The sequence below is a fragment of the Nematolebias whitei genome, chromosome 3, assembly GCF_014905685.2.
Source record: "Nematolebias whitei isolate Nwh7 chromosome 3, NemWhi1, whole genome shotgun sequence".
NCBI lineage: Eukaryota > Metazoa > Chordata > Actinopteri > Cyprinodontiformes > Rivulidae > Nematolebias > Nematolebias whitei.
In genome coordinates this window covers 10,894,065-10,920,045 of record NC_056500.1, presented here as the reverse complement: position 1 = coordinate 10,920,045, position 25,981 = coordinate 10,894,065, and the positions used below count along the sequence as shown (strand labels likewise).

The 25,981-nt window shown below is 39.3% G+C and overlaps 1 protein-coding gene across 1 annotated transcript; it reads right to left on the bottom strand.

Moving 5' to 3' along the window:
* Positions 1–218: 218 nt before the first annotated feature.
* Positions 219–21,664, bottom strand: rfx2 (regulatory factor X, 2 (influences HLA class II expression)). The gene is made up of 18 exons (XM_037697994.1): positions 21,523–21,664; positions 12,197–12,305; positions 11,390–11,479; positions 9,583–9,659; positions 8,825–9,095; positions 6,891–6,965; positions 6,045–6,226; positions 5,743–5,862; positions 4,704–4,825; positions 4,338–4,456; positions 2,177–2,289; positions 1,936–2,087; positions 1,546–1,643; positions 1,227–1,376; positions 938–1,146; positions 698–851; positions 575–617; positions 219–432 (listed from the first exon to the last, which is right to left on the bottom strand). Exons 2-18 carry the CDS (start codon positions 12,302–12,304, stop codon positions 314–316), a joined length of 2,202 nt encoding a protein of 733 aa, XP_037553922.1. The 5' UTR covers position 12,305; positions 21,523–21,664; the 3' UTR covers positions 219–313.
* Between the last annotated feature and the right edge of the window lie 4,317 nt (positions 21,665–25,981).

Below are 25,981 nucleotides of genomic sequence, written 5' to 3'. Positions count from 1 at the left end.
CAAATGACACCATGGCACGGCTACGGGAAGCTTGAAACTAAGGAGGACAGGAAATGACTCACAGACGCCACCACGCCAACAAGAAGCTGCTGCACAGAATAATTCACAGTTCAAACTAAAAGATAAAAACATTTTGATTTGTGTTAACCCCCCCCCCCCCCCCCCATGAGTTAAACAAACAAAAAAAAAGAAGTTCATCTTTATAAAAGCTGGTGGGGGGAGGGCTGACGATGCTGCTACATCCTTCTCTATTTACATCACACGCTCACTGCTGAAGAAGGGAGAGACGCTGGTTCCTGTTGCTGGACTGGACTCACATCTCCTGCAGAGGGTGGCTCAGTTCAATCCGCTCCCTCTTCACAGCTGGCTCAGCTGGACCGGTGGACGCGTCGCCATCGCTGCCCAAATTCATCTCGTCTGAGAAGGACGCATCTGCATGAACAGAACGATGGGACATTTTATTCTCAACAGTTCCCATCTCAGCATAGTTTGCTGCTCTGTTCATCTCAGCTGAAAGCTGAAGATGCACGTTTAAAAAAAATTCTAATTGTTTTGGTCTAAACATGAAGCTTACCTTTCTCCATGAGTGAAGGCATCATGGAGCTCAGGTCACTGAACTGTTGAGAGAATTTAAAAAACTATTTTCAATGACTATTATTTGTTGGTATTCTAGTGTTTAGAATGCAGATGTTCTTACCTCCCCCATAACAGCGATGGGAGTTTCTCCAGTGGCCTGGGCCACGCGGTGCTCCACCAGGTAAAACATGTACTCGTCATAGAGCAGGCGGATCAAGTGGAAGGAGCCGAAACTGGCAGCGCTGCGCAGGGTCAGATCCCTGATCACCATCGAGCTGCTCGAGGGAGAGAAGTGCACATTTTGTAGCTTACGTTTATTTGTTTTTAAACCGTTGTAAAGAAAGGTGTTGTTCTTTCATACCTGTAAAACGACCACTTGAGCAGGAACTGGCGAGCTGCTTTGGGGAAACTGGGGCTGCCCTGGTGAGGTTTGAGGACCTGAGAGACCACGTTATCCAGCCAGGTGGCCCACTGGTCCAGAGAGCTCTGCTGCTGCAGGGTGACCTTAAAGTCCTGCTCCAGACGCTGGACCACGCTCTCGTCACACTGACACACCCAGGAAGCCTGCTCCTGTGACAGACAACACCCAGACTCAGAGAAAAACCACAGTGGACTGTGAGCAGACCAAGAAAACCATCAGAGGATCTTACCTGGACGTTGGCAAAGTCCACCCTGTTGAGGTCAGAGAGCATCTGGTTTATCTGAGAGGTGTTCTGGAGGACGGCGCGAGCCGCCTGGGCCAGGTGGTTGAGGCTGGTGTATCGCCTCAAAGTCTGAGCAAACGCACTGACCACTGCCACCTGCACCACGAGGAGCAAAACATTTAGAGCTCTGGGTTACACACACCTCAAATCACGTCAGGGAGTAAAAGGAGAGGGCCTCGTGATGAAAAAATGATAAAATGTTCAGTTAACGGGATATTTGAGAGACGGTGACACACGGTTTATTAAATCATGAGTTTCTGTCGACCTTAGTGCGAACGATCTCCTGTGGGAAGCTGCTCATGGCGTTAGTGAGCCAGCCCTCCAGACTCTTGGCAAAGTTTCTGATGGCCTGAGTGAGCGTGCCTGAAGAAAGAACATCCTGGATTACATCGTAAACTAAAAAACATTTTATCTACAGGAATTACAAAGAGGTTATAATCCAATCCTTATTAAACAGCGTCTCCAGGCTTACATCAAATTTAACTACAAGTTGATTTGATTATCATTTAAAGTGAACACAACTGGAAATATTTGCTGGATTTTTATATCAAAAGTTCCAGTAGTTTCCTCATATAATTAACAGGAAGTTGTTTACTTAGTAAACAACGAAGTGGTTTGTAAAGTAAACTCTTTCAGAAACGACAGTGGTACTGACTGGGAACAGGACGCAGCACGTCGGGGATGAGGATCTCCACCAGAGCCTGGTAGAGGATGTGATCACAGCTTCTCATCCACAGTCTGACTGGTTCATATTTACACAGAGAGATCAGCTTCTCTCTGGGAATCACACGATCCAGGTCGTCATCGCTGCAGGGAAAAACTCAGATGAATTTATGTTTAGGTGAGACACCCCCGGGGGTCATTTGTGAGAGCTCATGGTGTCTGTGTAAACGGACCTGCTGGGGAGGGTTGTGCTTCCGTCACTAGGTGGTGGTGTTGAATTCCAAAAGGTCTGCCAGAGATTCTCGATGTAGTGGAAATGGAGATTCATCACCACATCCAAAGTGGCCTGGGAGGGAGGGAGAGGACGAAGGGGAAGGAGAAGAAAGAGAGGAAGGGGGAGAAGAGGGGAGGTCAAAACAGACAGAGATGAACCATGGCAACCAGACACACAACAAAGTTTCTGCAGGCAGCCTCTCGCTCACCCTGGGTCCTCTCGGTTACACATTGAGCCAGTTTAAACACACCTCCCTGCACATTAATCATCAGGAGACTCAGACAGGTCACATCCAGGCTTCAGATGCTTTTTGATTCATTTCACTTCATAGTTGTTTTTAAGATTTATAAAGCAGAACAGCATACTGCGTACTTGTAGTGTTCGTAACCAACCAATGAGAATCTGTTCCTGTTTGAAAGCAGAACATTTCAAAGGAAGCAGCCACAACTTTCTGATCTACAATGATTTCTTAAAGAGTGCATGAAAACTGATGTCAAATCATTTTAATACAAGTAAAATCCAGCACAGCACAAGTTTTAAAAGCCTTGTTTGTTAGGCCAAAGCAACATTTATTAATCTGCTTCAAGCAGTCAGTAAATCTCTACATTCAGCATCTTATCACCAGAGAGCCTCTCCTTTCTCTCTCTGGCAGGACGAGCACTTGCTGCTGGATCTTGTTACGCCGCAGCGTAAGCTTCAATCACATGATATGTTTTTGCTTCCTCTCTAGGTGTTGCCATGGCAACCGTGTTTATGGTTGCCCTCAGCAACAGGTCAAACACAGAACTCCAAAACAAAAGAAAGAATTCCCCCATTCCCTCTAAAACGAGCACATTTTGCCTCCACGGTTTTTGGGCCACACAAGAAAAACAACATGCTTAAATTATTATTATTATTTTTTTTTAGTTTGGAAGAGAAATAACACGTGTTCACATGCAGGATCACAGCCTGCAGCAGAGCTTTACCAATCTAAATGTTTCGTGTCTCTGCATTAACACGCCAGCTCCGGTGGTTTTCAGTGTGATTTATTAACCCCGATGCTTCGCTAAATGTCTAATGATTAAAAAAAAGGACTTTAATGACGCCTGACTGCTTGTTCTGAGACCAGCTGTTGCCATGACAACAGTAAATAAACGCTGCGTTTCTCAACAGATGAAGCTGTAAACTGCAAGTAAACTTGTGTTTTGTTCTTGTGTTGTAACTTTAAGTGATTTCCTCTTGGATGACGTCCTCGCTGGTCAGTGCTGGCGATCAAAAAGTAAAATGAATAAACGTTTAACAGCAGAGAGCTGCGAGAGTGACAGAAACGTGTCGGCAGACAAAGACAGGCGCTCATGTGCCTGTCCGCAGACAAGACAGCACAAAGGCCTAAGGGGAGCCGCCACAAAGACACCGAGATGTCCACCCAGCATGCTGAAAGGTTAATTGGCATGTCCTGAAAGCTGCGTGGAGATGAAAAGACGGCTGGAACAAAAGGGAGTGTGGAGACGCTGAACAAGGGGAGCGCAGGGATAATATGATGAACCCAGAGCGTTGCAGCTTCTGTCCTGGCTGTAAAGTCTGAAATTCTCATGTTCTGCATTATTTCTACGCTCATTGTGAGTTTACACTTCCAGCAGCTCAAACTCACTGGTGTTTAACAAAACAACCTGATTTATGCTCTGCTGACTGAAATGCTGTTGAGAAATCAACATTTTTGCAGAACATCTTACAACATATATCTTCTGTTTGGAAATAGGACAGCTGCTGACGGCTGTTCTTTGGTTTCTCAGTGATCCTTCAAAATAAGACCATCATTATGACATTAGACAGGAATCTCCAGCTGTCACTGCAGTACTCAGTAAACAGAGACTGAACTGGTCTGCAGTGTGGATCCACACACTTTGTGGTGTTTAACTTATATTTAGGTTTATTCTGCAACTAAATGTAGATCTCTGAAAAGTTACTTTTTAACATACAGCACATATTTACAAATACATTTATTACTAGTATCTCTTTAACTTCTGACAATGTGACAAACTGCAACTCTAAAAGCAACTAAATTAAACCACGAGCCCCTCTTCAACATGTAGAGATCAGTTGCATCCTTAGCAAGATGATTTTCAGAGAGGTGGACCCACCTCGCAGTGGCCTCTGTAGAGCGTTTGCAACTTCTTGATGTCACTCATGCTGATGCGCTCAGGCAGAGGCTGGGTGCCCAGGTCAGGGGAGGGAAAAGGAGGCAGGGAGTGAGCGGTATCTGTGCAAAGGAACAAAAATATACAAGAGAAAATCAATGAAAAGCAAATGAAATGAACTGTATTTGTTTTGATATTAGCTCAGAAAGTGTATGTACAAAAACAACTGTTTGAGAAACATTTACCTGAACAAGTTTGCTTAAAGCACAACGGAGTCAAGCCAACATGTGGCAGTACAAATATGATTTTCTACAGTGATTTGGGTAGAATGTCAAAGAAAAGAAACTAAATGTCAGGTCTTGTGTTTACCTATATACTGCTGATGATGTTGGCTCTGAGCAGCTACTGACTGCTCTGGAGTGCTGCTGCAGTGCTGGGAGCTGCCACACAGGCTGTCAGACATGCTGTCCACCTTCTGTAGAGGCTTGAACCTGTGCACACAAACGGGCACAAGGTGTGCACGTTAGCTGGCTTAGATGATCGAGAATAAAACTATAAAAGGTCTACGATGAAACAATTCGGATCATTTAGGCCTCGAGTACTGATTCTGCAGATGAAGAGCTCATTGCTCACAAGTTCTCAAACCTGATCCAGAGGAAAATCAAAGGCACTAGAAATAAAAATGCTATTAGAAAATACTAAAAGAATGGAGAAAAAAAAATGTTTTCAACTTGACTATATGTAGCAAAAAGTGTAAAAGTAAAATAGGGTTTTTAAATGACTTTTTAATTTTTTTTATTTTTTTTATATACACATATGTTGTGTTTGATACTTTAACTTGTTTTTATTCTTTCACAGGGTTTTGGTGAGACTGCCATCATTCCATTTTAAAATAGAGTTTTAAAAAATCTGCCACTGAAGAAAAAGATATGATGAATGCTAATCTAAATAACAAATAAAAAATTATGAAATCCAAAAATGAACAACCTCAATAACCATTATATAAATCAGATATAATTAATAAGGTAAAAATTGGTAAATTAAGTAACTATATAAATGTGTATGCATACATTTAGTACTTAAGGTTTTTGCAGAACTTGGATGGAGTAAAGAAATATAATTATATTCATATTCCCAAGAGTACTGGGACCTGAACAGTTCTTTTGCTTTTAGTTTGGATTAATCTGAAATCGCTTGAAAAAGTTTCACCAACTTCCTTTCAGAATGCAAACAGATCACGTTATCTAGTACAAATATTTTGTCAGGTCACTAAAAAAAAATTCAGTTTACAAATAAATACACAGATTACAACAGTCAACACACAAAAAAAGGTACTAAATAATAAAAAAAACATTGGGAAGAAGTAATCACAGGGTAGTGAAGAAGACTGAGGATATAAAAGGCTGACCTCTGTTTCTGGTGGACTGGCTGCTGCCTCATGGCCATGTACTGGGTGTCCTCCTGCAGCCGGTTGAGGGGTGAATCTGGCTTCACTCGGATGCCATAGTAATGATACTTAGAGTTGCCTCTGACGGACACAGTGAGTGGAAAGCCAGAAACCAGTGAGAAGAAGCCTTACCATCAGTGTAATCACTATGATTACCCTTTTCTACCAGCAAATCTCCAGTGCCTATAAGCATCATCACACGTGTCACATCTATAACAGTTGCAGAATTACAGTCATTAGCGTCTGCAGTAACTGCTTCCTACCTGGTGCCGAGGCGGCGAGTCCTCAGGCCCATGAAGACGGAGCGGATGAGTTTCCCAAAGGAGGCTGCATTGACCGGATCCAGTTTCTGTTCTTGACAGTGCCTCAAGTAATGGTTATACAGTGAGCATCGGGGCAGGCTCACCCCCTCCGCCGTCTCGTAGTTGTCCAGCAGCCACTGCAGCTAAAGATATACAGAAAAATACAGACGCACCATCAGTCACCCCCAGGAGACAAATTCTTCTTTCTCTGTGCAAGGCAGCAAAAAGGAGCAGTGAATATTTTAACATATGAAAAGACAGATATCACACACGTCAACTCACACATCAAGCTGCTATTTCTGAACGCCAGACAGACCACTGCGTTCATTCTGTGCTTCAGTTCAGGTTTTATTTCTTGACTGATGCAGTCAGGGGCTGCAGGATTAGAAACTGGCTAAATCAAACATTCACCTGCAAAACTCATTGTTTCTTGTAAATGTTGTGGATGACCATGTCATAACGCTTTGTACAAAAGCACAAAGACTTTTCATCTACAATTAGGCAAAAAAAAAGGTACTTTCAAGTCTATCCCCAATGATCAAATTCTTCTTTAAAAAGAGAACACCATTAAGTCATGCAGAGTATGAAAGCAAATACACAAGATTTGTGTTTAGGAAAGCTTAAACGAGTGCAGATCAAGCATGAAAACAAAATTCAATACTTGTGAATGTCAATGGGACAGTGCAAAGTAGCTAAGCTAGCAGCAGACAGTGTGCTCACACAAGCAGAACACAGCCCCGAGGTTCAGCCACAGCTTTCTCCTTTTTCTCTCCCTTCCTCTCCAAAGAAAGTTCCTTTTTGACTTACATGGCTGTTGAGCAGGCTGCTTTTGTGACTTGCAATTCCTTCAGACTTTTGGAGGTTTTCAATCGCCATTTCAAGCTACAGAAAAAAAACCATGCAAAACAGAGGATGTAGAAGGGGAGGAGGTAGGAGACACAAAAAGGGAAGGGGACAGAAATAAGCAGGGACATAAAGACAAAGAACAGAGAAAAGAGATAAAGGAAATAAGACTGTTAGCGAGCAGCCACATCTCTGCATTTCCATTAAAATTGGTCAGTGTTGCAGCCAATTCTATTATTGGCTGACAAAAGCATGCAAATCAAGGGACTCATAGGGTTAAGCTGTTCACTGAAGGCTTCAGGTCAGACACTTTATGCAAATAGAAACAACAGACAGGGGCACAGGTCACCTCAAGATTTGAGACAGAGGGTCAACTATGCTAATCATCCTAGAGTTCGTCAAACTTATAAAATAACAGTTCGTAAAACTGAAGAGAAGACCGAGTAAGTTGCATGAGCCAATTGAAAACACACTCACAATTAATTTATATCATTGGATGACCAAAATAAATTAACTAATTAGTCTGACCAGCGACTGAAGTGACTGACAAAAGCCGGAATATTCTGTGTAGTGGAAGAGAATCAAGTTAAAAAAAGACGTAGTACTGCTGCCAAATGTGACACAGAAGAAAAGGAAAAGAAGCAGGCGGTGTTCCAAGCCTTTAAGGCTCCAGAGGACCCTTAGCCAAATGGTAATGAGCCCCAGGGGTTTATTTGTTTCATAGGGTGCTCAAGTGCTTGTGAAAACCTCTGAAACAATCCAGTGTTGAATTATTATATAGTCCTGGTTCTCCAGGCTCATGGTGTTGGACCGCTGTTCTCTGTAGGTGTTCATACAGAGGTACGAGGCCCAGACTCACGCTGCAGGTTCCTGGGACTGAGTTGTCAACCAGGATACAAGCACAGACAGCAGTTTCTATAAAAAGGAGATCATCTGGACTCTTTGCAACAGAATATATTTCTCACTGTAGTATCTCACTGGACTTTAATTGTTGGAGACCAGATGGTGACTCAAAGTTGCAAAAGAATTGTAAGAAAACAGGCACGTTTTGTTGTAGCCTCACTGAATTCTTTGTGTTTGCAACAATGTGAGCAAGCCGTGAACTGAGCAACTGAATTAAAAAATAAGCCCCATGGCTTATTGTTGTATGGACAGTTTGAAAAACTGTATTCTAAGCCGTGCACGTTACTCTGTTGTCCACTCTGCCCCCATTACACCTGCCTTGGCTCATTTCATACTCACCTCAGCAGCAATGAGCATTTTTAATGTAATCTAAAACTAATATCGGGAGGTTTGGACCAGTTGATAATAATCACCATTTGTCAGAAGTGGTGATTTTTAGTCCTGGACATGTCTTCTGTCAGAGGAGAATTTGTGGAGTGGTGTCAAATTACAGCTTTAGCACTCGAGACTAGTTGAAGATGCTTGCAACAAACCTGGGAGGAGTTCGAGACGGGTTCAAGACACCAGCGACGACGCTGACCGTTTAGAGAGAAAATTAGCCGCACAGCGTAATTTTACGTGTTAAACTCAAGTGATATAGCTGCATGCCTCTGCGAAGCATGCAAGAAAATTAAGAAGCCCTACAAACAGTTTAAAGACTTCCTCACAAATGTCAGTAACCAGCAGTCAAAGCCCAGTGAGATACCACCTTATGGACCTGCCTTAAGGTTTTGGTGTTGGTGACTGATTTAGCCCTGTGATGGACTTAAGACCTGTCCAGGGTGGACCCCGCCTCTGGCACAGTGATGGCTGGATATGGGCACCAGTGACCCAAGCAACCCAAAAAGGAAGAAGTGGGTAAAGATAATGGATGGATGATGGATGGATGGATGGATGGATGCTCTCTACACATGTTATACTCCTACCACAGTAACAGCAGGATGTGTATTGCTCACCATAGCTGAGGAGGAGCGTGATGAGTGTGATATGTGGTTGCGGCTTCCCTCCATGTTCCCGCCATGAATCAGGTAGGTGCTGCCACTGGAAATGATGTGACTGCTGCCCACGTCCATGGTGATGCCAACCATGCCATGAGGGGGCACACCACTACTAGCAGAGGAGACCACCGTGGTGACGTGAGCTCCACCGGCCTGAGAGTCAAAGTAGGTCCCCCCACTGCTCTGCCCATACAGCTGACTCTCAGGGTTATAGGAGTAGGCTGTGCGACTGGGGAGAGATCGCTGTCATTAGCATGCAAGTACATTTACGTTACATTTTAAAAAACTAAGTAAACTTTTGCTTTGCGAGTACTAAATAATGTGTAAAGCAACTAAAATAAAGCTGAAATTATGCAACACTATTGTGTTGACATAGACAACAATATAACTAATGTCATCCAAATAATTCATCACGCTAGTCATAACAGTTTAAACTGTGGAGGGAAAACGTCTTGTGGCTTGAATGGTCCAGAGATTACAGCTACTTTAAAACCAGTAAGTGTGACACATTTAAAATAATCAGAAAAAGGTCTTGTTTTGAAGAGGAGCTAAATATTAGGAGCAGTTCTGTGATTGGATTCAGTTTTTGAATTGTTTTTAGTTTTACCAATAGATTCTTCTAAATTTTGAGTTAAACTGACCAAAAATAAATATCTTACTACCTCATTTTTAGAACTATTTTTATGTGAGAAACATTTAGTAGTAACAGAGCTTACATAGTTCCATTGGTATAAACAGCATCTCCACTTTCTCCTACATACTGGACTGGGGATGGGTAGACATGTTGCACCTGCTGCATATACAAAGAGTCAACAGAATAAATATGTCTGTCATGTTAATTTAATACACCTGCGAATAAGGAATAAACATGCAAACAAGTAGGTGTTAACATGCAACAAGGTGACAGCACGGCATGTCAGAAAGTCTTTTTATATGACCCAAGGCATATAAAAAGTGAAGTTGATAAGGAACAAAACCAGAAAAGTTATTTTACTAATGCCCACAATTTGTAATTGAAATTATTTAAATTTAATCTGAGACAAACATACACGTGATTCACCGAAAGCAACACTGAGATGATAATGATGGTTAAGTTATATAAATGGTGAGTCATAAACTACTAAATTAAAATGGAGGAATAAAATATTGGGATTTGGTTCAAGCCTTCAGGAACACCAGTCAACACGAAACACTGAGACCCAGAGACGATTACAAGAAGTCCTCATTACCTCACACATTAAACGGTTTGATTACATATTGAAGACTTAATAATGTGCAGAAAACATTTTACTGCTGTAACAGGAAGTGCTACATCTTGTGTTCTCTAAGTGAGCTGCAATCTAAATTTGCCTTTTCTTTTTTTTGGTCCAGCTAAACCTGTAGCTGGAGATTCCAAATGTTCGTAAAAACAAAAGGCTTCTGACAAAAAGCAAATCAGAGTCACATTTGGTTTGTTTGGCAGAGCAGGGATTCCAACAAGCACGATGCCATTTTTTTAAAGCTCCAGTGCTGGTCTGAAAGTGCTTTACAATTTGTATTTTTTTTTTTGTATTTTGACAACTAAAGAATTGTCTCATAACCAGATTAGAGGTTTAAAGAGCAGTTCCACAGTTTTATGTTTTAAAAGTTTTATAATTAGGAACATTTTAGAAACTCTTGTTTAATATTTTATTACTTTACTAGTTTTTCTCCTGGAGTTCACAAACTACAAATGTTTTTTAAGCATTATTTACATATAACTATTGATAGTAAAACTTAGGGCAGAACAAAACCACTGCTGAGCATCCTTACTAACACGATACCACCAATAGAAGCTACGACTGTTGCATTATTGGCTTTAGGGAATGAATAGGCTGCAAAGACCGGTGTCCTACAACGTTTAAAACAAGACTTCATTATTGTTTGTATTTTGTCATGAGTTAACCAAAAGCCTGACCAGTTGTTTACCAGACTGACTGTTTTACAATCTGGATGTAAAAGTAGTAGTAGTAGTTTAAAAAGCCAAACAACAGGCTGTTTGCTGGTTTAGACAACCTTGATTTTATTATTTTAATGACAGCAATTTAATCTTTTCCACACTTAACGATAAAATAGAACAGAATGTGTTTCGATGCATGCTCAATAATCCATGTCGCTAAATCTAACAAGGTTGAGTCAGGTCCTCTGGACGGGTTCTTCTTTGTCGAAACGTTTCATCTTTTATCCAAAAGATTTCTTCAGTCTGAGGAGTTGCAACAAACTCATAGCAGCACCTTCTCATAATGGATCAACCAGTTTGCTGGTGACAGCCAAAACTAGTTGTTCACATGCAAAAGGACCATCAGCTTAGCGACTGATCGTTAGTGCCATGATGGCTGCTTCCTATTGACTGACTGACCCTGACTCAACCTTGTTAGACTGCATATATTTTATTGCTTCATGAAAGTAACTTAAAATTATTTCTGAACATGTCTGAAGAAGCCTATAAACTGAGGGGAGTTCAGATGCGCTCAGAGCTGTGCAGGTATGCAGAGTACTGTGTACCTGCTGAGGGACCTGTTGGACCCTGGACACTGAAAGCTGTTGTACTTGTCCTCCTTTCTGAGCTGAGCCTGTGGCTTGAACCAGCACCCTCTGTGTGGATACAAGACATAACTCAATTACATAGGTATGTATGTTCAGTCACACAAACGCACTAATCTAAACACAGAGCAGTCAGCACATGATGGGAAGACACACAAAGCAAGACCTATATCAAATGAAGGTTTATTATTATTCAATAAATGTATCATGAGCTTTGAGGATATATTAAACTGTCATTTACTCATACAAGCCCTGAAATACAATGTTAAATAGAAGTCCATAAAAATAAGGATTAATAAAAACATAAACATGTGCATTACATGAAATGCCATGACTTCCTTCTGATTCTAGCATTATTTTAGCTGTATGTTTACATTCATTAGAAAGCAGAAGAAACATACAGGAAACATGGGACAAAATTAAATGAGATGAGTTCAACTCATGTGGTTGAATCTTACAGTCATCGTGGAGTTTCTTCATGTATTTAACAGATAAACATCCCCAGGCAGAGCTGAAGGTGGCAGCACATGTTAATGACAAAGCTGAACATTTGAAAATGTATTTTGTGCTGGTGTGATTTTTAATACTGAGCTTCAGGTGCTCTGGAAGAGTTTGTTGTACTCTATTCACTTGGGACAGTACGCACAAAATCTATTGTGAGAAGTTTTTGATTTCTTAAAAGAAAAAGAAAAAAGACTTTTCTTCTGTATTTGACATCCTGAAGCCTCCTGTCAGTTTACTGGCAGCAGGGCAGAGGTGTTACACTACCTGCTGAGACGCTGGGACAGGCTGCACCACAGGAGCCTGGGCTGATGACGAGGACCGCAGAGCTGCCACACCAGTCGTGGTGTCCGACGCTCCCTCCGAGTTCTGCATGCTGGAAGGCAAGAAGATACAAGAAAAAGGTGAAATCAAATTCCAAACTACTGAAATATCTTTACAGGTACAAATTAAAAACAAAAAGCTACAATCAAAATGCACATCTAATTATGCTATTAAAAGTCCAGTCTTTCTCAGCATTCATGTGCCTTGGGGGGGGGTTCTGGTTTTGCCAAGTCAAGCTGAGTCACCAAAGCTCTCAGAGAGCCTGCAGTTGTCCACCTTTGGCTGTAATCAGTGGCTCTGGCTGCACAGCACTATGCAGACAGAGCCGTGCAGGCAGACTAAACATGTGGAAAAGTTATATTAGAGAAGCTCAAATTACCAACAGGATTAAACTGCTTCCCGATGACCAAACCCACTGCTACTACTCTGCTTTCCTCGGGGTGACAATGTGCACAGCATAGCAAAGGGGAGCTAAAAATGGACCGACACAAAAGCTCTTTTTTAAAGACAGAGAGAAAGAGCCGGCACAAGGCATAGACAAGAAAAGGAATAGAACTGCAAGACCCTCCACCCCCCTACCCAAAAAAAAAAAAAAACTTCACAAGTTCAACACTATAAGATGAGAGGGGGTGGAAATAAAAATGGCTGCAGGGTTTCGGCCCCTGCTAAGGTCTTGACGATATCCAGCATTGGTTTCAAATGAGAACTGGTCTCTGAGGACTCCAATAATCCAGCTGATATGAGGAAATCTCTCAATGCTTTGTAAACGTTTGTCGGTTGCTATGGTGAGGAATCCATGACGACCACCACGACTCCAACCCCTCACTCCTCCACGTTCACTCCCCCCAAACTCACCCCTCTTTTATTAAGCTCTTCCACAGGAACTTTTGAGTCGGGCCACAAAGAGAAGAGGGGGAGGAGGATTGGAATAAGGGAGAGAGAGATACGGCCCAGCTGGGGGTGGGCTGAACTGATGAGCAACATAAAAACAAGGGACTTCAGAAAAAGTCAGCCGGGGAAAGAAAGAAGTTGTGAACATACGCTCAATACAGAGAATGCACAACCTGCTTCAGACGTGCAAGGAGCCAGATCACTCATGTTAAATGGACTTAAAGAGATTTGGGGGGAACAAATAAAACTTTTGGCTTTGGTAAATTTACACACAAATTTATAACACCCATGTAAGCACCCAAGTCTAAGTTTTGGTTCATCTAATAATTTCAGAAACTGACTTAACTGATATAAGATTGGGCAAAAACAACAATCTTTAACAGTAAAAAAAAAAAAAAAGAATCAAGGAAACTACTGGTCGGAGAAACATCCTCTTTGGAGGAACATCACAGAATTATGATCACATATCTCTCTGAATCACTAAAATATACATAGGGAGTCGGGTATTTCCAAAAGTCAGTTTTACTTGTTGTCCTAAAGCTAACAAGTAGGTGTTAAACAATAAAAGCATGAGAAAATATAACATGGTTGTAGCATAAAACAATATTTCACCTTTGAGTTGTAAGTTATCAAAACATAATAGCATTTAGGAATGATCATTTTTGACTTCCATATGATTCACACAAAAATCAACTATGTACATTTATACAAATATAAATGATCAGAACTAAAGTGTGGATTAGATAAAGTATTAGAGAGCAGTAACTTATAGAAATATAGATTTTTACTAGGTGGTTAAACAAAAGTAAAATGTGTCAAGCATGCCACGAAGACGTTTTGTTGGCATGACTTGGAAAGATCAAGTTTCAACACACAGTACTACTTCATGGTCCAAAGTTTCTGAGTCTTCTTGTGACACATCCATGTTCCTTTTATCAGCACAGAGCACAGTCACGTTTACACTAACATGTAAAAGCTCTCATATTCCACCTTCACATCTCTGTACTGCACGTCAACAAAGAGCTAAAAGTCTATTATCAGAACAATATTAACAAGAAGACAACATTTAAAAAGTTGCTGGAATCTTTAAGCATCATTCAAAAGCCAGGAGTCTGGATATGAAGTGTCAGCTGAGTTTAAAATAAACGTGTAAGAGTGCTGTCATTTTTCTCTATAATTGTCATTTTCACCAGAGAAAGTGACACAAGCCTGGGAGGGGGGTGCTTTATGCCAATAATGAGTGGGTGGCATGGTGAGGTGGGGATCAGAAACAGAGCACTGACCTGCATGTTCTCATCTATTAAGCACTGGATTTAATAGGAAGGGTGAAGTGTGCCAAATGGTTGAGTTGGGGGAGAGATAAAGAAAGTGAATGAGAGCTTAAAGGAGCCTTTCTGCTTCATGTTCAGGGGAGGTTAAAAGCCACACAAATTCCCCACCAGCTGCTCAGAAACTCACAAAGCTAGAACACAGCAGGAGACACAACACACTGCCACAAAACCAATACTCAGGACAGTCTGCTGTTAGGATCCAATACTTTTCACCTGCAGCACAAAGACAACTACCGGTACATACACAGTCTAGGAGCTGGGTTTTATGCAAGCAAATCCCATATTAGCACCATTACATCAGCTCCTCTAGTTAAGAAGTACCTGAGTTTCACAACTTTCAGTAAAACAAGCAAAAATACTTTTTTAACAACTACAAATCCACACAAAGTGTGGCTAAAGCCACAGTCGATCATGTCAACACACAAAATAATTAACCATCAAAATATCTGTTGCTTAAACGGGGCTTAATCAGAGAAAAACACATACAGATGTTCAATTTAAAGCAGGAACACACAGTCTTGGCTCATGTTTGCACTGGCCCACATTGTTTGCAGAGCAACAACGGTTGCTAGTGGCAACACCGTCCACTCCTGTTTCCAGGAGCCTGTTGCTATGCAACCAACAGAATACTTCCCAAACCAAACAATGCCATCCCCCCACCTGATTCCTCTATCACACGCTAAGTAGAAACTTACAACAATAAATACGATGTAAGCTAATAATTTCAGACATGGAGGGGTGGAGTGGGGGGGGGGGTGCAGGCAGCAGAGTTATTTTTGTCTTGAAGCCATGAAAAAAAATGACAGACTTCTTACAGGCTGTAACTAAACTGACTAGAAAAATTACTGTGCTTTTGTAAGTACTTGTTGTTCAAAGAAAGGAAGTATGCTCAAGTCATCAAAGAGACAACAGTCTGTTTTTAAGGCCTTTTTATACTCGGGCCATTCAAAAACAAAACTTTCAACACAAAGTTGAATCATTTCAAAGTAACCTGGGCAGATGAGAGTAGAGAAATCCTTTTTCCAGCTCTGTGGAGGATAAAATAAAATGTAAATAAAGGTGATGCTTATGGCCCTTAAACAGACTCAGAGCAAATGTTTCACACTAAACAGGTATAATCCTGTTTATAGTTCACATTTTTATCCAAAAGCAACATGTCTAGTTAGAATTTGTCCTTCCTAGTTAAAAAATATATCAAGTTAATATTTTAAATAACTTTTATGCCACTTTTGGTTTTCATTTTACTGAAAGAAGTTATAGGATCATACAGCCACACGTTCACACAAAGAGCAAATTAAGATATGATAAGAGATTTCCACAACAGAAGCTGTTCTTCAAGCCTGTCTCATTAATTCATGGCTAATCCAATCAAAGCAGCTCTTAGGGTCTGCAGATGGCAGGGCTGGGGGGGTTGAAGCAGCACCGACCACTGTCTCTGATCCAAGAATACTCCTCCCCTCCCCACCTCTGGTCATCAGCACAACCTGTCCACTCCGTCACCGTGTGCGCTGCGAGCCTGACAGCCACGGAGAGAAAGATCAAACTGTTGCCATGGAGATTGTGTGTTCCCTAAGCTTTACACTGACCACCTCCTCCCCCAACGCCATACCTCATATAACCCTTTCCAAATTTCCACTGCCCCCTCCCTCCCCCCAAACATACATGCACACCTCCAGCCCTCATCCTTATCATTTCACAGTTTTAGATTGAAGAGCTGTTTTGGAGAGTTAAATTTACGAAATACAGAGAAAATCAGAAGCAAAAAAGGGTAATTCCACTAAAGTGATATGTGGGCATGCCGTTCCGTCACAACTGTCCTCTAATGTCTTTAAAGCCACATTAATGACACGCACAAAGAATTTCACTTAACAATGTTGGCTAATTAAGAATAAACTGTGAAATAATTTTAAAGAACTAAAGACTCTATGATTTTATTTAAGAGCATAATAAGAAAATCTTTGTGCTAAACGAGTCTTGGTGCATGAATGTTAAAAAATGAATTTAAGTTGTGTGTTCAACATGTGGACTATGAAGATTTATTTCTCTTTGAAACATCCAACAAAGATGGCCTCAGATGATGGCTGCTTGCTGACTTATTCTTGAGTTATAAAACGGAGATAAGCGCCATATTGCAGTAAAGGAGCAAGCCTTGTTAGAAAGCATTCCTGTGACCCAGAGTCATAATGTAGGTATACAGAATGCTTTCAAAGACACCACTTGACACGACATGACAGTGACTCATCGGTGCTTTAAATCTGGGACAGCGCCGTCGTTTGAGTTTGAATACTGCACAAGGCTGACAAACTGCCTTCAGAACCAGATTCAAGGAGGAATTGTTTCTACACAAACACTGCTGACATAGTTGTCATAAAATCACATCATTGCTGCTGATCCGTTTCCTGTCTGTGTTCATTCGTACTCATCTGTTCACGTAGACTCATGTTTGTGCTGCTGTTCGGCATATTGTTCTTCATGCTACCAGTGCTTAGCGTATTTTTAGTTAACATTTTTCTTAGTTCATATCTTAGATCTTATTACTGTTTTTCTTTTACGTTTTAATACTTTTGTTGGTTGTAACTGGGACCCTGTGTAGACAGTTTCGCTCCACCACATGTACCACATGTGGTGTGTACGACTAGGCCTGTCACGATAACAAATTTTGCTGGGCGATTAATTGTCTCAGAAATTATCGCGATAAACGATAATATTGTTTGAAATTTGACAATAATTAGTAATGTCCAATTTTAGAAGAAACGTTGGTTAATTTTGTGTGTAGTACCTTTTTTGACCACTGGATGGCAGTTTGAGACTGTTTGAATCAAAGGATGGATAGTGAGGGAGCGAGCAGCATGTCTCTGTAAGAAAATGGGAGGGAGGCCCCTTGACGTGACATGAGCTGTCTCTCGCTCCTGTTTTTCGGTTCTCAAAATGGCAGACGCTCGGTGTGGTTTGAGCTTTTTAGCATAGCATTTTTCACACAAAAGCTTTTAATTTAAAAAAAAAAATCAGTAAACAAGTTCTCAGCTTCTTTTTGCAGAGAAAATAACTTTTTACACGAAGGCACAGGTTTCAACCGTGAATTTTGGAGCTTCGACAAGATGGAGGTTTTTTTTTTCCTGAGGTCGGCCTGTTAGCTTAGCTCGTAGCTTACCTTCTCAGCTTAGCTGCTTTTAACAATCCAAAAACGTGATTTTGGACGGATAAAACAGATTTTAAAGAAAAGAGAAAGGGAGGAGTCAGTGAAGAGCACTGGAGTTAAGCCTTTTGTCATCCAGTGTCTTCAGTACAAAGAGAGACATGAAGAAACGATAAAGCCGATAAAAGAAAATGAGGTTGATAATTTTAAATTATCATGCGATTAATTGATATATTGTTTATTGCGACAGGCCTATATATGACAAATAAAGAACCTTGAATCTTTGAATATACTGTAGTGGTGTTGTTAAATAACTTGATTAAAATTGTACTAGTCAAGACTTCTCTCATGAAAAAGGCAATCCTAAACAAACACAATGATTCAAAAATATAATCCAGGTCTGATTCTGTTTAACAGGCATGGTTTTCTCATGGCTTAAAAATAATTTTAAGCTGTTAGAAACCCGAGCTAGCTGCCACAAAGTTAAATTACAATAAAATTGAGGATAAAAAATAAAAATAAAAACCTTTTTTTTAATTTGTACACATTATTTATAAATCATTACCGAGTTAGAAAATGTGTTTTCAAACACTAGAATCTAAAAGCAGTGTAAGAATATCCACCTTCAAGTTAAAACAGAGCGGTGTATCCTCTGTAACTGCTTTACATAAAACTGACCGAGGTTTAATGAAGGGTTTTGATTAAGAGCCAAACAAAAAAAAATAAAAATTCTAAAAACTAACGTCTCTTTCTGTGCTCATCGGAAAAAATGCACTTTACCAAAAGGATTCATCTTAAATCTGGTTATTACTTAATGGTAAATTTACACTAACAGAGCTCTTCTTTGTTGCTAAATAACTATCTCTTTTCCAGCTTAACTCTACAAAAGAAAAGTGCGGAGCAAATGGGGGTCTGGTCCTACCCTTTGCCTGAATAGGAGGGGGGAAGTCATTGTAATGCAAATGTCCCGTTTGCGGCAGGAAATTTAATTACCAGTCGTGTAGCTATGATACAAACAGGTGTAATGTAAGGAATGTTGCTGATGACACATCAGATGGAGGCAGCAGACCGAAAAGCATTTCATTTTACAAGTTTCAGCTTGCTAACACACGAGGATAAATCAGCGGCAGCATCTTCATATGAGAAGAGTTGTTTGTTTGTATCCTGGCAGCAGAAGCCTACAGTGGTTTCCAAAAATCTCTGTAGTTAAACAACGGATTGCAACAGTTAAACCGTTTCATTTTGAAAGGATAATGGTTATTAACTAAAAATGAAATAAATGAATTGTGCAACATTTCATGTTTAACTGACACTAATCCTTTCTACAAAAGAAGTCCCAGGAGGAGTTTTAAGTTTTATGATTTCCTGATTTGTATTTGACTTGAGTTTTGTAATAAAGTGTTAAAACTTCCTTATTATCAGATGACGATCAAACGCCGAACAGAGAGAATGCAACTCTGCACCCGATTGCCTGTAAACTGTAACACCAACACAGACGACAGTCATCAGGCTCGTGGCTATATTGGGACACTGGATGGATGGATTTCCTCCCGGGCCAACATGAAGGTAGCTAAATTCAGCACGAGCAAAACACACTCACACGAACACAACACGCTTACACATACATGTTTAAACTCACACACAAGCACGTGACCAAAGGCTGTGACAGGTCCCCCGTTGCCCCAGAAATCACTTCAGTTCTCAACAGGTGTTTACAATTTTTAAAAAAATTAAAAAAGGAGCTTTTATAGAAACTGAACTACGGAGCCTTGAAGAAATAAAATTTTATGTGCCAGTAAAGCTAGCAAATTTAATAAAGGTCCCTTTGATTTTAGAATGACAAAAGGCAAATTTTCCACAACAGAAAATAAAATATTATTAAAATAATACATTTATCTCCCATTTCAAACCATCATTCTCAGTTTTGTTCTTTTCCATTTCGTTATTTGTTTGTTCTGCCATGCAGATCTGAACTATTAAAGATAATAATCTGATTAAAAAAATAAATAAATACAATAGCAGTTCGCTACCTGGACCTTTCTAACCCCTTTCGTTCCATGACTTGTGTATTTGTACGACAGGTTTCCATGTAAACATAACGTGGTTAGACTCTAAATGGGAGCAGAAACTGGTGAAGATCGCACGGCTTCAACAGAATCAACGCTTTTTGTGTCTGTAAAGAATTTTTGACTGGTAAGTTTATTTTCCCAAACTTTTTCAGCTTTGACCAACAAAATAAAAACCACAGAGACTTGTGAACGCAAATGTATTGCTGAAAAAAATATAAAAAATTATGCATTTATTTGCATTATGCTTTACTTTTGGTAAGAGTTAAGGCTAAACACGCTGTTGGCAGTCATGTCTAAAGGTTATTTGATTTTTGACACTAATTTAAACCCCTCAATGCGTTTCATTATCCCAACTTTAGGAACCATTGCTCTAAAATGAGCTTTTATTTAAGCATTTAAGTCTAAATGGCAAATTTAAGACCTACATTTGGACATTTTAGTATTAGAACGACTCAGATCCTACAGCTAACTAATAATACAACTCCCATCCTGCATAAGATAAATAACTATAAGATGTAAATGCAAATATTAAAGATGTTATAAGTTGAAGGCACATGCATGCTGCAAATAAACTTCCTTTTGCTTCATTAACAAACAATGCAAATGGCCAAGCACCTGACAGATGTCTCAGAGAAGGTGCTTTGTTAGAAATAATGTATCTCCTGGGGCAAAAAGAGGAATGCAATGTGCTCTTAAATCACTCTAAAATGGTCACTTAAAATCTCAATGTTTCACATTAGAGTTGGGGCAGAGATTGAAATTATTCTATATATCTGCAAACTTAAATCCAAACACTTTAACAACAAAGCTATAAACTGTGAACAAGCTGCCTGCTGACAATTAGCTTTTGGGTTGACTCAGTACATATAACATGATCAAAACTGGCTACATCACGAGCTATAAACTCAATTATTTGTAGGAAAGTAAGAGAAGCCATCACTGATTGTGTTCTGCTTAACATAAAACACCACTAGAGTATAAAGTAGCTTAAGTTCTAAAATAACATTTGGATTTGTTAAAAACAAGACAAAGAAATATGACATTGCATCCAGTAGCACCACTTGGATGCAACACACCTTGTTATTGAAGTTATTGAGAAACATGTCCTACAGTTTACCTGCCTGTTTTCCTGATACCTGACATTTCTCAATCTGATGAGATTTCTTCATTTTGACTGAGGAAACACTGAAGCCGTTTAGAGCAGCTTTAGTTTCGGAACCAGGCCGGTAGAACAAGTTCAAGTGTCACAACTTGAATGTAAGAGTGTCATTAAGACAGATGTGTGATGTAAAACTCCAACAAAAGCTCACGCGCTATGAAAGAGGTCTTGAAACGTTGTGACGGGTCTTACGTAGCACGCAGCGGACGTTGGTACTGTTTGGACCAACAGAACCAAGGGTGCTAACTACACTCCCACCTGTAGGAACACGGTTCCGAATGGGTTCACCCTCGTTGGAAAGACCCAACGAGACTGGGCTGCGGCTGAGAACGCGACACAAGCGGACTTTCCACTCATGGCTGCTGCCGAGTTAGCATTAGCTGTCCTCAACCGGGAAGCCCGTGCGTGCGTTTGATGTGCTGGAAGTGGGTTCACGTCTCGACAATCGCTAAAACAGCGCAGCAACAAGTGTAAAGTGATGCTTCCGAGCTGCTGTAGCAACGACAACGCTTTCCGTCAGCGAACTGTGGCAGAAAGTGAGACGTGAATGTTGTCGTCAGTTGAGAGAGAAACGAAAGCCACCTAGAGAAGTTTGTGTAGTGAAGACGACCCCTGATAATTTCCCCCCATCTAAATCGAGATTAAAGCAGTTTTTAAATCTTGTTTAAAATATATATATTCACCTTTGTTTTCACAAAAGTTCAGCCCTCTCTCCCACTCGCCCGGTGACTTCCAGATGCTGCTGCTGCTGTTGCTGAGTGTTGCGCCCGTTGGTAAGTAACTGTCTCCACGGCTACAGTCACTATAGCGCCACAGGGTCTCGAGGCAACTGTTGCTACCCTTGGACGCCTACGTCACAACCTTTAGTGAGGGAGGGTCCATACCGAAAAGCGTTCCGCCCATAAACTATGGTCAATGGTTCCGCCCATTTAAAAATTAAGCTGTTTTTTTTATTCAGCCACTAGATGGTGCTGTTTAGTTGGGCGAGAAGCAAAATCAATTAATAAATTAAAATTTAAACAACTATTAATTAAAACTAAGTGATTAATAGAAATAAATTAATCATGTAAATGAGGCTTAGTTTATTCAAACACTGTACTGTTTCTTAAAGAAACTGGTCCAGATGACATGATTTAACCTTTTTTGTTTTTTCTTAAGGGGAACCAGTTTTGTAGTCTTGAATAACTGTCACCTTTAATGTTATTCTTATTGGTCTTAGAATTTTTTATTTTATTTTGTTCATTTATTTTTTTTAATGTATTGTCTTAATCATTTTTAAACTATATTTATTTATTTATTTATTTATTTTGTGTTGCAAAAATCCCATTTAATGACCACATTGCAAATTGGCTTAGGCTACAAATGTTACATTATAGTTTATGGCATTTGTTAATACTTCACAATTGTATCTGTATAAATAAACAATAAACTAATTTAACTGAAATTAAACAAAAAATATGCACTAACATTTATTTAAAAAAACAAAGGTCTTATGCTCTAAATATATGCCGGTACATATTGTTCCTTAACTGCTTGTTACTGTATCTGTATTTGTGATATTATTGAAGATATCAACTTTAAACTTTTGGATATTAAACAAATATTAAAGTTGTTTTTTTTTTTCTTGCAAGTTTATCCTTCCTATGTAGTTTGTAGATTTTACCACATGGTGGCAGCAAAACCTTTTAGTTTGAGAAATTTATTAGATTAACATATACAGGACTATCATCAATAACAATATAAATATTTCATGATGACCTGGGAGCAATAGCTCAAAACAAACATTGTTTTTTTTTTTTCAAGTGTTAATTTTAAGTTATTTAAATCTGTAACAAGCAAACAGACAAAGCACAATTTAAACCTTTCTGTCTAGATGTAATGTATTTTGAACTTTCTTGTACATAAGAAGGTTTTGATCCAATAATTCTGGTGGTTTATCCCTGGGCTTATTACTTCTCCAAGGACGTTCATGTTTTCCTGACTTTATTTTGCTCTGCAGGCAAAACATTTTAAACTACATCAGTTTCATTTTTTTTTAACAATGCTTCAAATTTGAGGAAATAATGAAAAGGAGAAAAAAATAGAATATCAGTAATTACATATCGTTCAGTTCTCAAATGTAAGTTGGCCTCGTCCTAATTAAATTTGAAGTAGCTCTGTTTTTACATGATTAAACAATGAAAACTTTTTTTTTTTTTTTTGTCAGATCTGTTCATGACTTTTGAACTGAAGTAGGAGTGTCATGTAAAGATGTAAAAGCGACAGCTATATCCAGCAGGGAGCAGCTGTCCTTTCATTTTCAGTCAATCAGTCAGACGCTTTTTTAAAAAGCTCCTTCTGTCGGTAAGTGAGCCTTATGTCACCATTTATCTCTCCATCTTGTGTTATTGAGTTCACATTTTCAACTGTTTAGCTGAAGATGAACTGTTAAAGTGAGCAGCAGTGGACTTTTTAAGAGTTTTCTGTTGATTATAGCTTCAACTGAGTGATTTCATGAAATAGTTTCAGCTCGTTTTTAATTCACTTTCACTTGTCTTGAACTTGTTAGCTTCACCTCTTACATCCTAATTGAACTTGAATAATCAAACCATGAAACAAGTTTCTCAACATTGCTGCCATCAGGCCAAACTGCATTACCTTTTTTTTTTTCATATTCTCAGAAGAGGAATGCATGAAGATTTTACTCAAGAAAATTCCATATGATCAAGAGTTGTTTTTTTTTTAAGTTTGTTATCATTGAAATGCTTTAGCTGGAATTAAACTTTAGATACTTCCAATATTTATCAAGGGATAAATGGCTGAATTCAAATTTCAGAGTGAAACATTTCAGCTCAGCTCTATAGACATAATATTAATGTACACTTAACGTTATGTTCATCTGGAAAAAAAAAAATAGCTTATGTGTTGCCAATTCACCACCAAAGTCATCTTAAGTTCAGCTAAAATTATTTTCCCGTTCAATTTATTCAGATTTTTTATAAATTCAAACACAGTAAATAAGTTCTTAAGTATATAAAATACTACACAAACAACTTTATGATAGTATTTTGACTCTGCAGCAGTAACATCCACTGCAGGTTGACCTAGAATCTGCTGGTTTGTCAGGTTCTGGTTTTAAATTGCAGCATCCTTAAGTTGTCAAAGAGAAGAATGTAACCTCAGAGATGACGCACATTTGTTTGTGAACTGCTGTTTTCATACACAAAGACACCCTTTTAAATTCTAATGTCTAATTTTTAATATGACTTTTTGTTTAAAATGACCAATCAGTAACAGTATATCTAATCAGTGACTTAAAAATCACAAGAAATCTGCTTTGGTTTAGTACTTCCTGAAATTTTGATGTATTTTAAGTATATATTTAGAGGCATATTCTTACCTAACACTTACTGGGATTCTCTGAGCATTATGGGGGAATGAAGAGCTCGCTGAAAAACACACGTTTATAAACTTCTTGTTTGATTGCATGATTTCTGCAGATGGCAAAAGGCTTGATAGACATTGGGCTTTACTCTGAACACATTTCTCTGTGTTTAGTTTTGGTTATTAGAATCTAACATCAGGAGCAATCAGCAAGTGGGGCTTTTATTGCAAATATGGCATTTTATTGTAGATCATTTATGTTTTTTTTGTCTCAGTTTCTTGTCTATTTGAATTCAGATATAAAAACAGTGTCAAGTTTGAATGAAATGACCAGGAAGTTGCTTCAAACTTTTCAAAAAAGGAACAAAGAAATGGAAAACTCCAACACAGCTGGTTGAATTGTGCAGTTTGTTCATTTAATGACTTTTGATTTTGAACATTTCTTGTCCCATTTGTTCAGCGGACAACCAAAACAGTTTACAGCCCTAACTGTATTCATTGATCGTTGTTAGCTGTCTTGAACACATTTTTAGGTGCATGCTCGCTGAGTGAGGGACAGATGAGAGGATGTCAGTGGGTGACTACAACCACACTTCAGGGTGCATTAAACACTGCAGCACATCAGTGGCCTGGCTGCTCTGGATGAGCTTCAGGATGTCACAACGCTGTGGCGTGGTGGTTCAGCTTTTTCATCTCGTGTAGTGATTGGTTGCCTTTCTACAAAGATCCATGACACACATTTGTGAGGTCATGTGAGCAGCTGCACATGAGTTATTTAGAGGCTAAGCTCACAAAGTACAGTCATAAACACAACTGCATAATGAACCATCTTCAAAAATGACTGTGGTGCAGACTCTGTGTATAAATAAATACAATCTGATTTTACGCTGAGGCAGAAAAGTGAGAACGCTTATTTTTGTAATATTTTAATGAGCCCGAGGAGGAAATTCAAGTTCTTTCCACTTCCTGTACAAATGCTTGAACTATTGAACTGTAGATGCAGTTTGGGGGAAACCATGAGAGGAATTTGTTTTCATTTTGTCTGTCACTTTTATAGCCTTTTCTATTCATTTAGTGTTGCTTGAGTATGTGCAAGTGGACATTCTGTAATGATATTTAGATCTGTCCGCAGCAAACCATGAACTAATGAAATGGCTTCATGAAGATCTTTACGTGCTTTTCTAGCCGTTTTGTTCTGCTTTAAACTTGTACAGCTTGTTGCACTGCGGTTCAGTTTTTGTGATCAACATTTTTCTGTGAATGACAATTAATCTCTTTCAGTTCCTGCACTTGTTCCCCTTTTACAGAGACTGCCTTTGTTTTGTTGAACTTAAAAACTAGAAGTACAAGTACAGAAGTGGTGCTTGAAAGTTTGTGAAGCCTTTATAATTGTCTATATTTCTGCATAAATATGACCTAAAACATCATCAGATTTTCACATAAGTCCAAAAAGTAGATAAAGAGAACCCAGTTGAACAAATGAGACAAAAATATTATACTTGTTCTTTTATTTATAGAGGAAAATGATCCAGTATTACATTTCTGTGAAAGGCAAAAGTATGTGAACCTCTAGGATTAGTAGTTAATTTAAAGATGAAATTAGAGTCAGATGTTTTCAATTAATGTGATGTTGATCAGGTGTGAGTGGGCACCCTGTTTGATTTAAAGAACAGGGATCTATCAAAGTCTGCTCTTCACAACATGTTTGTGGAAGTGGATCATGACATGAACAAAGGAGATTTCTGAGCTGCTCAGATAATGAGTTGTTGATGCTCATCA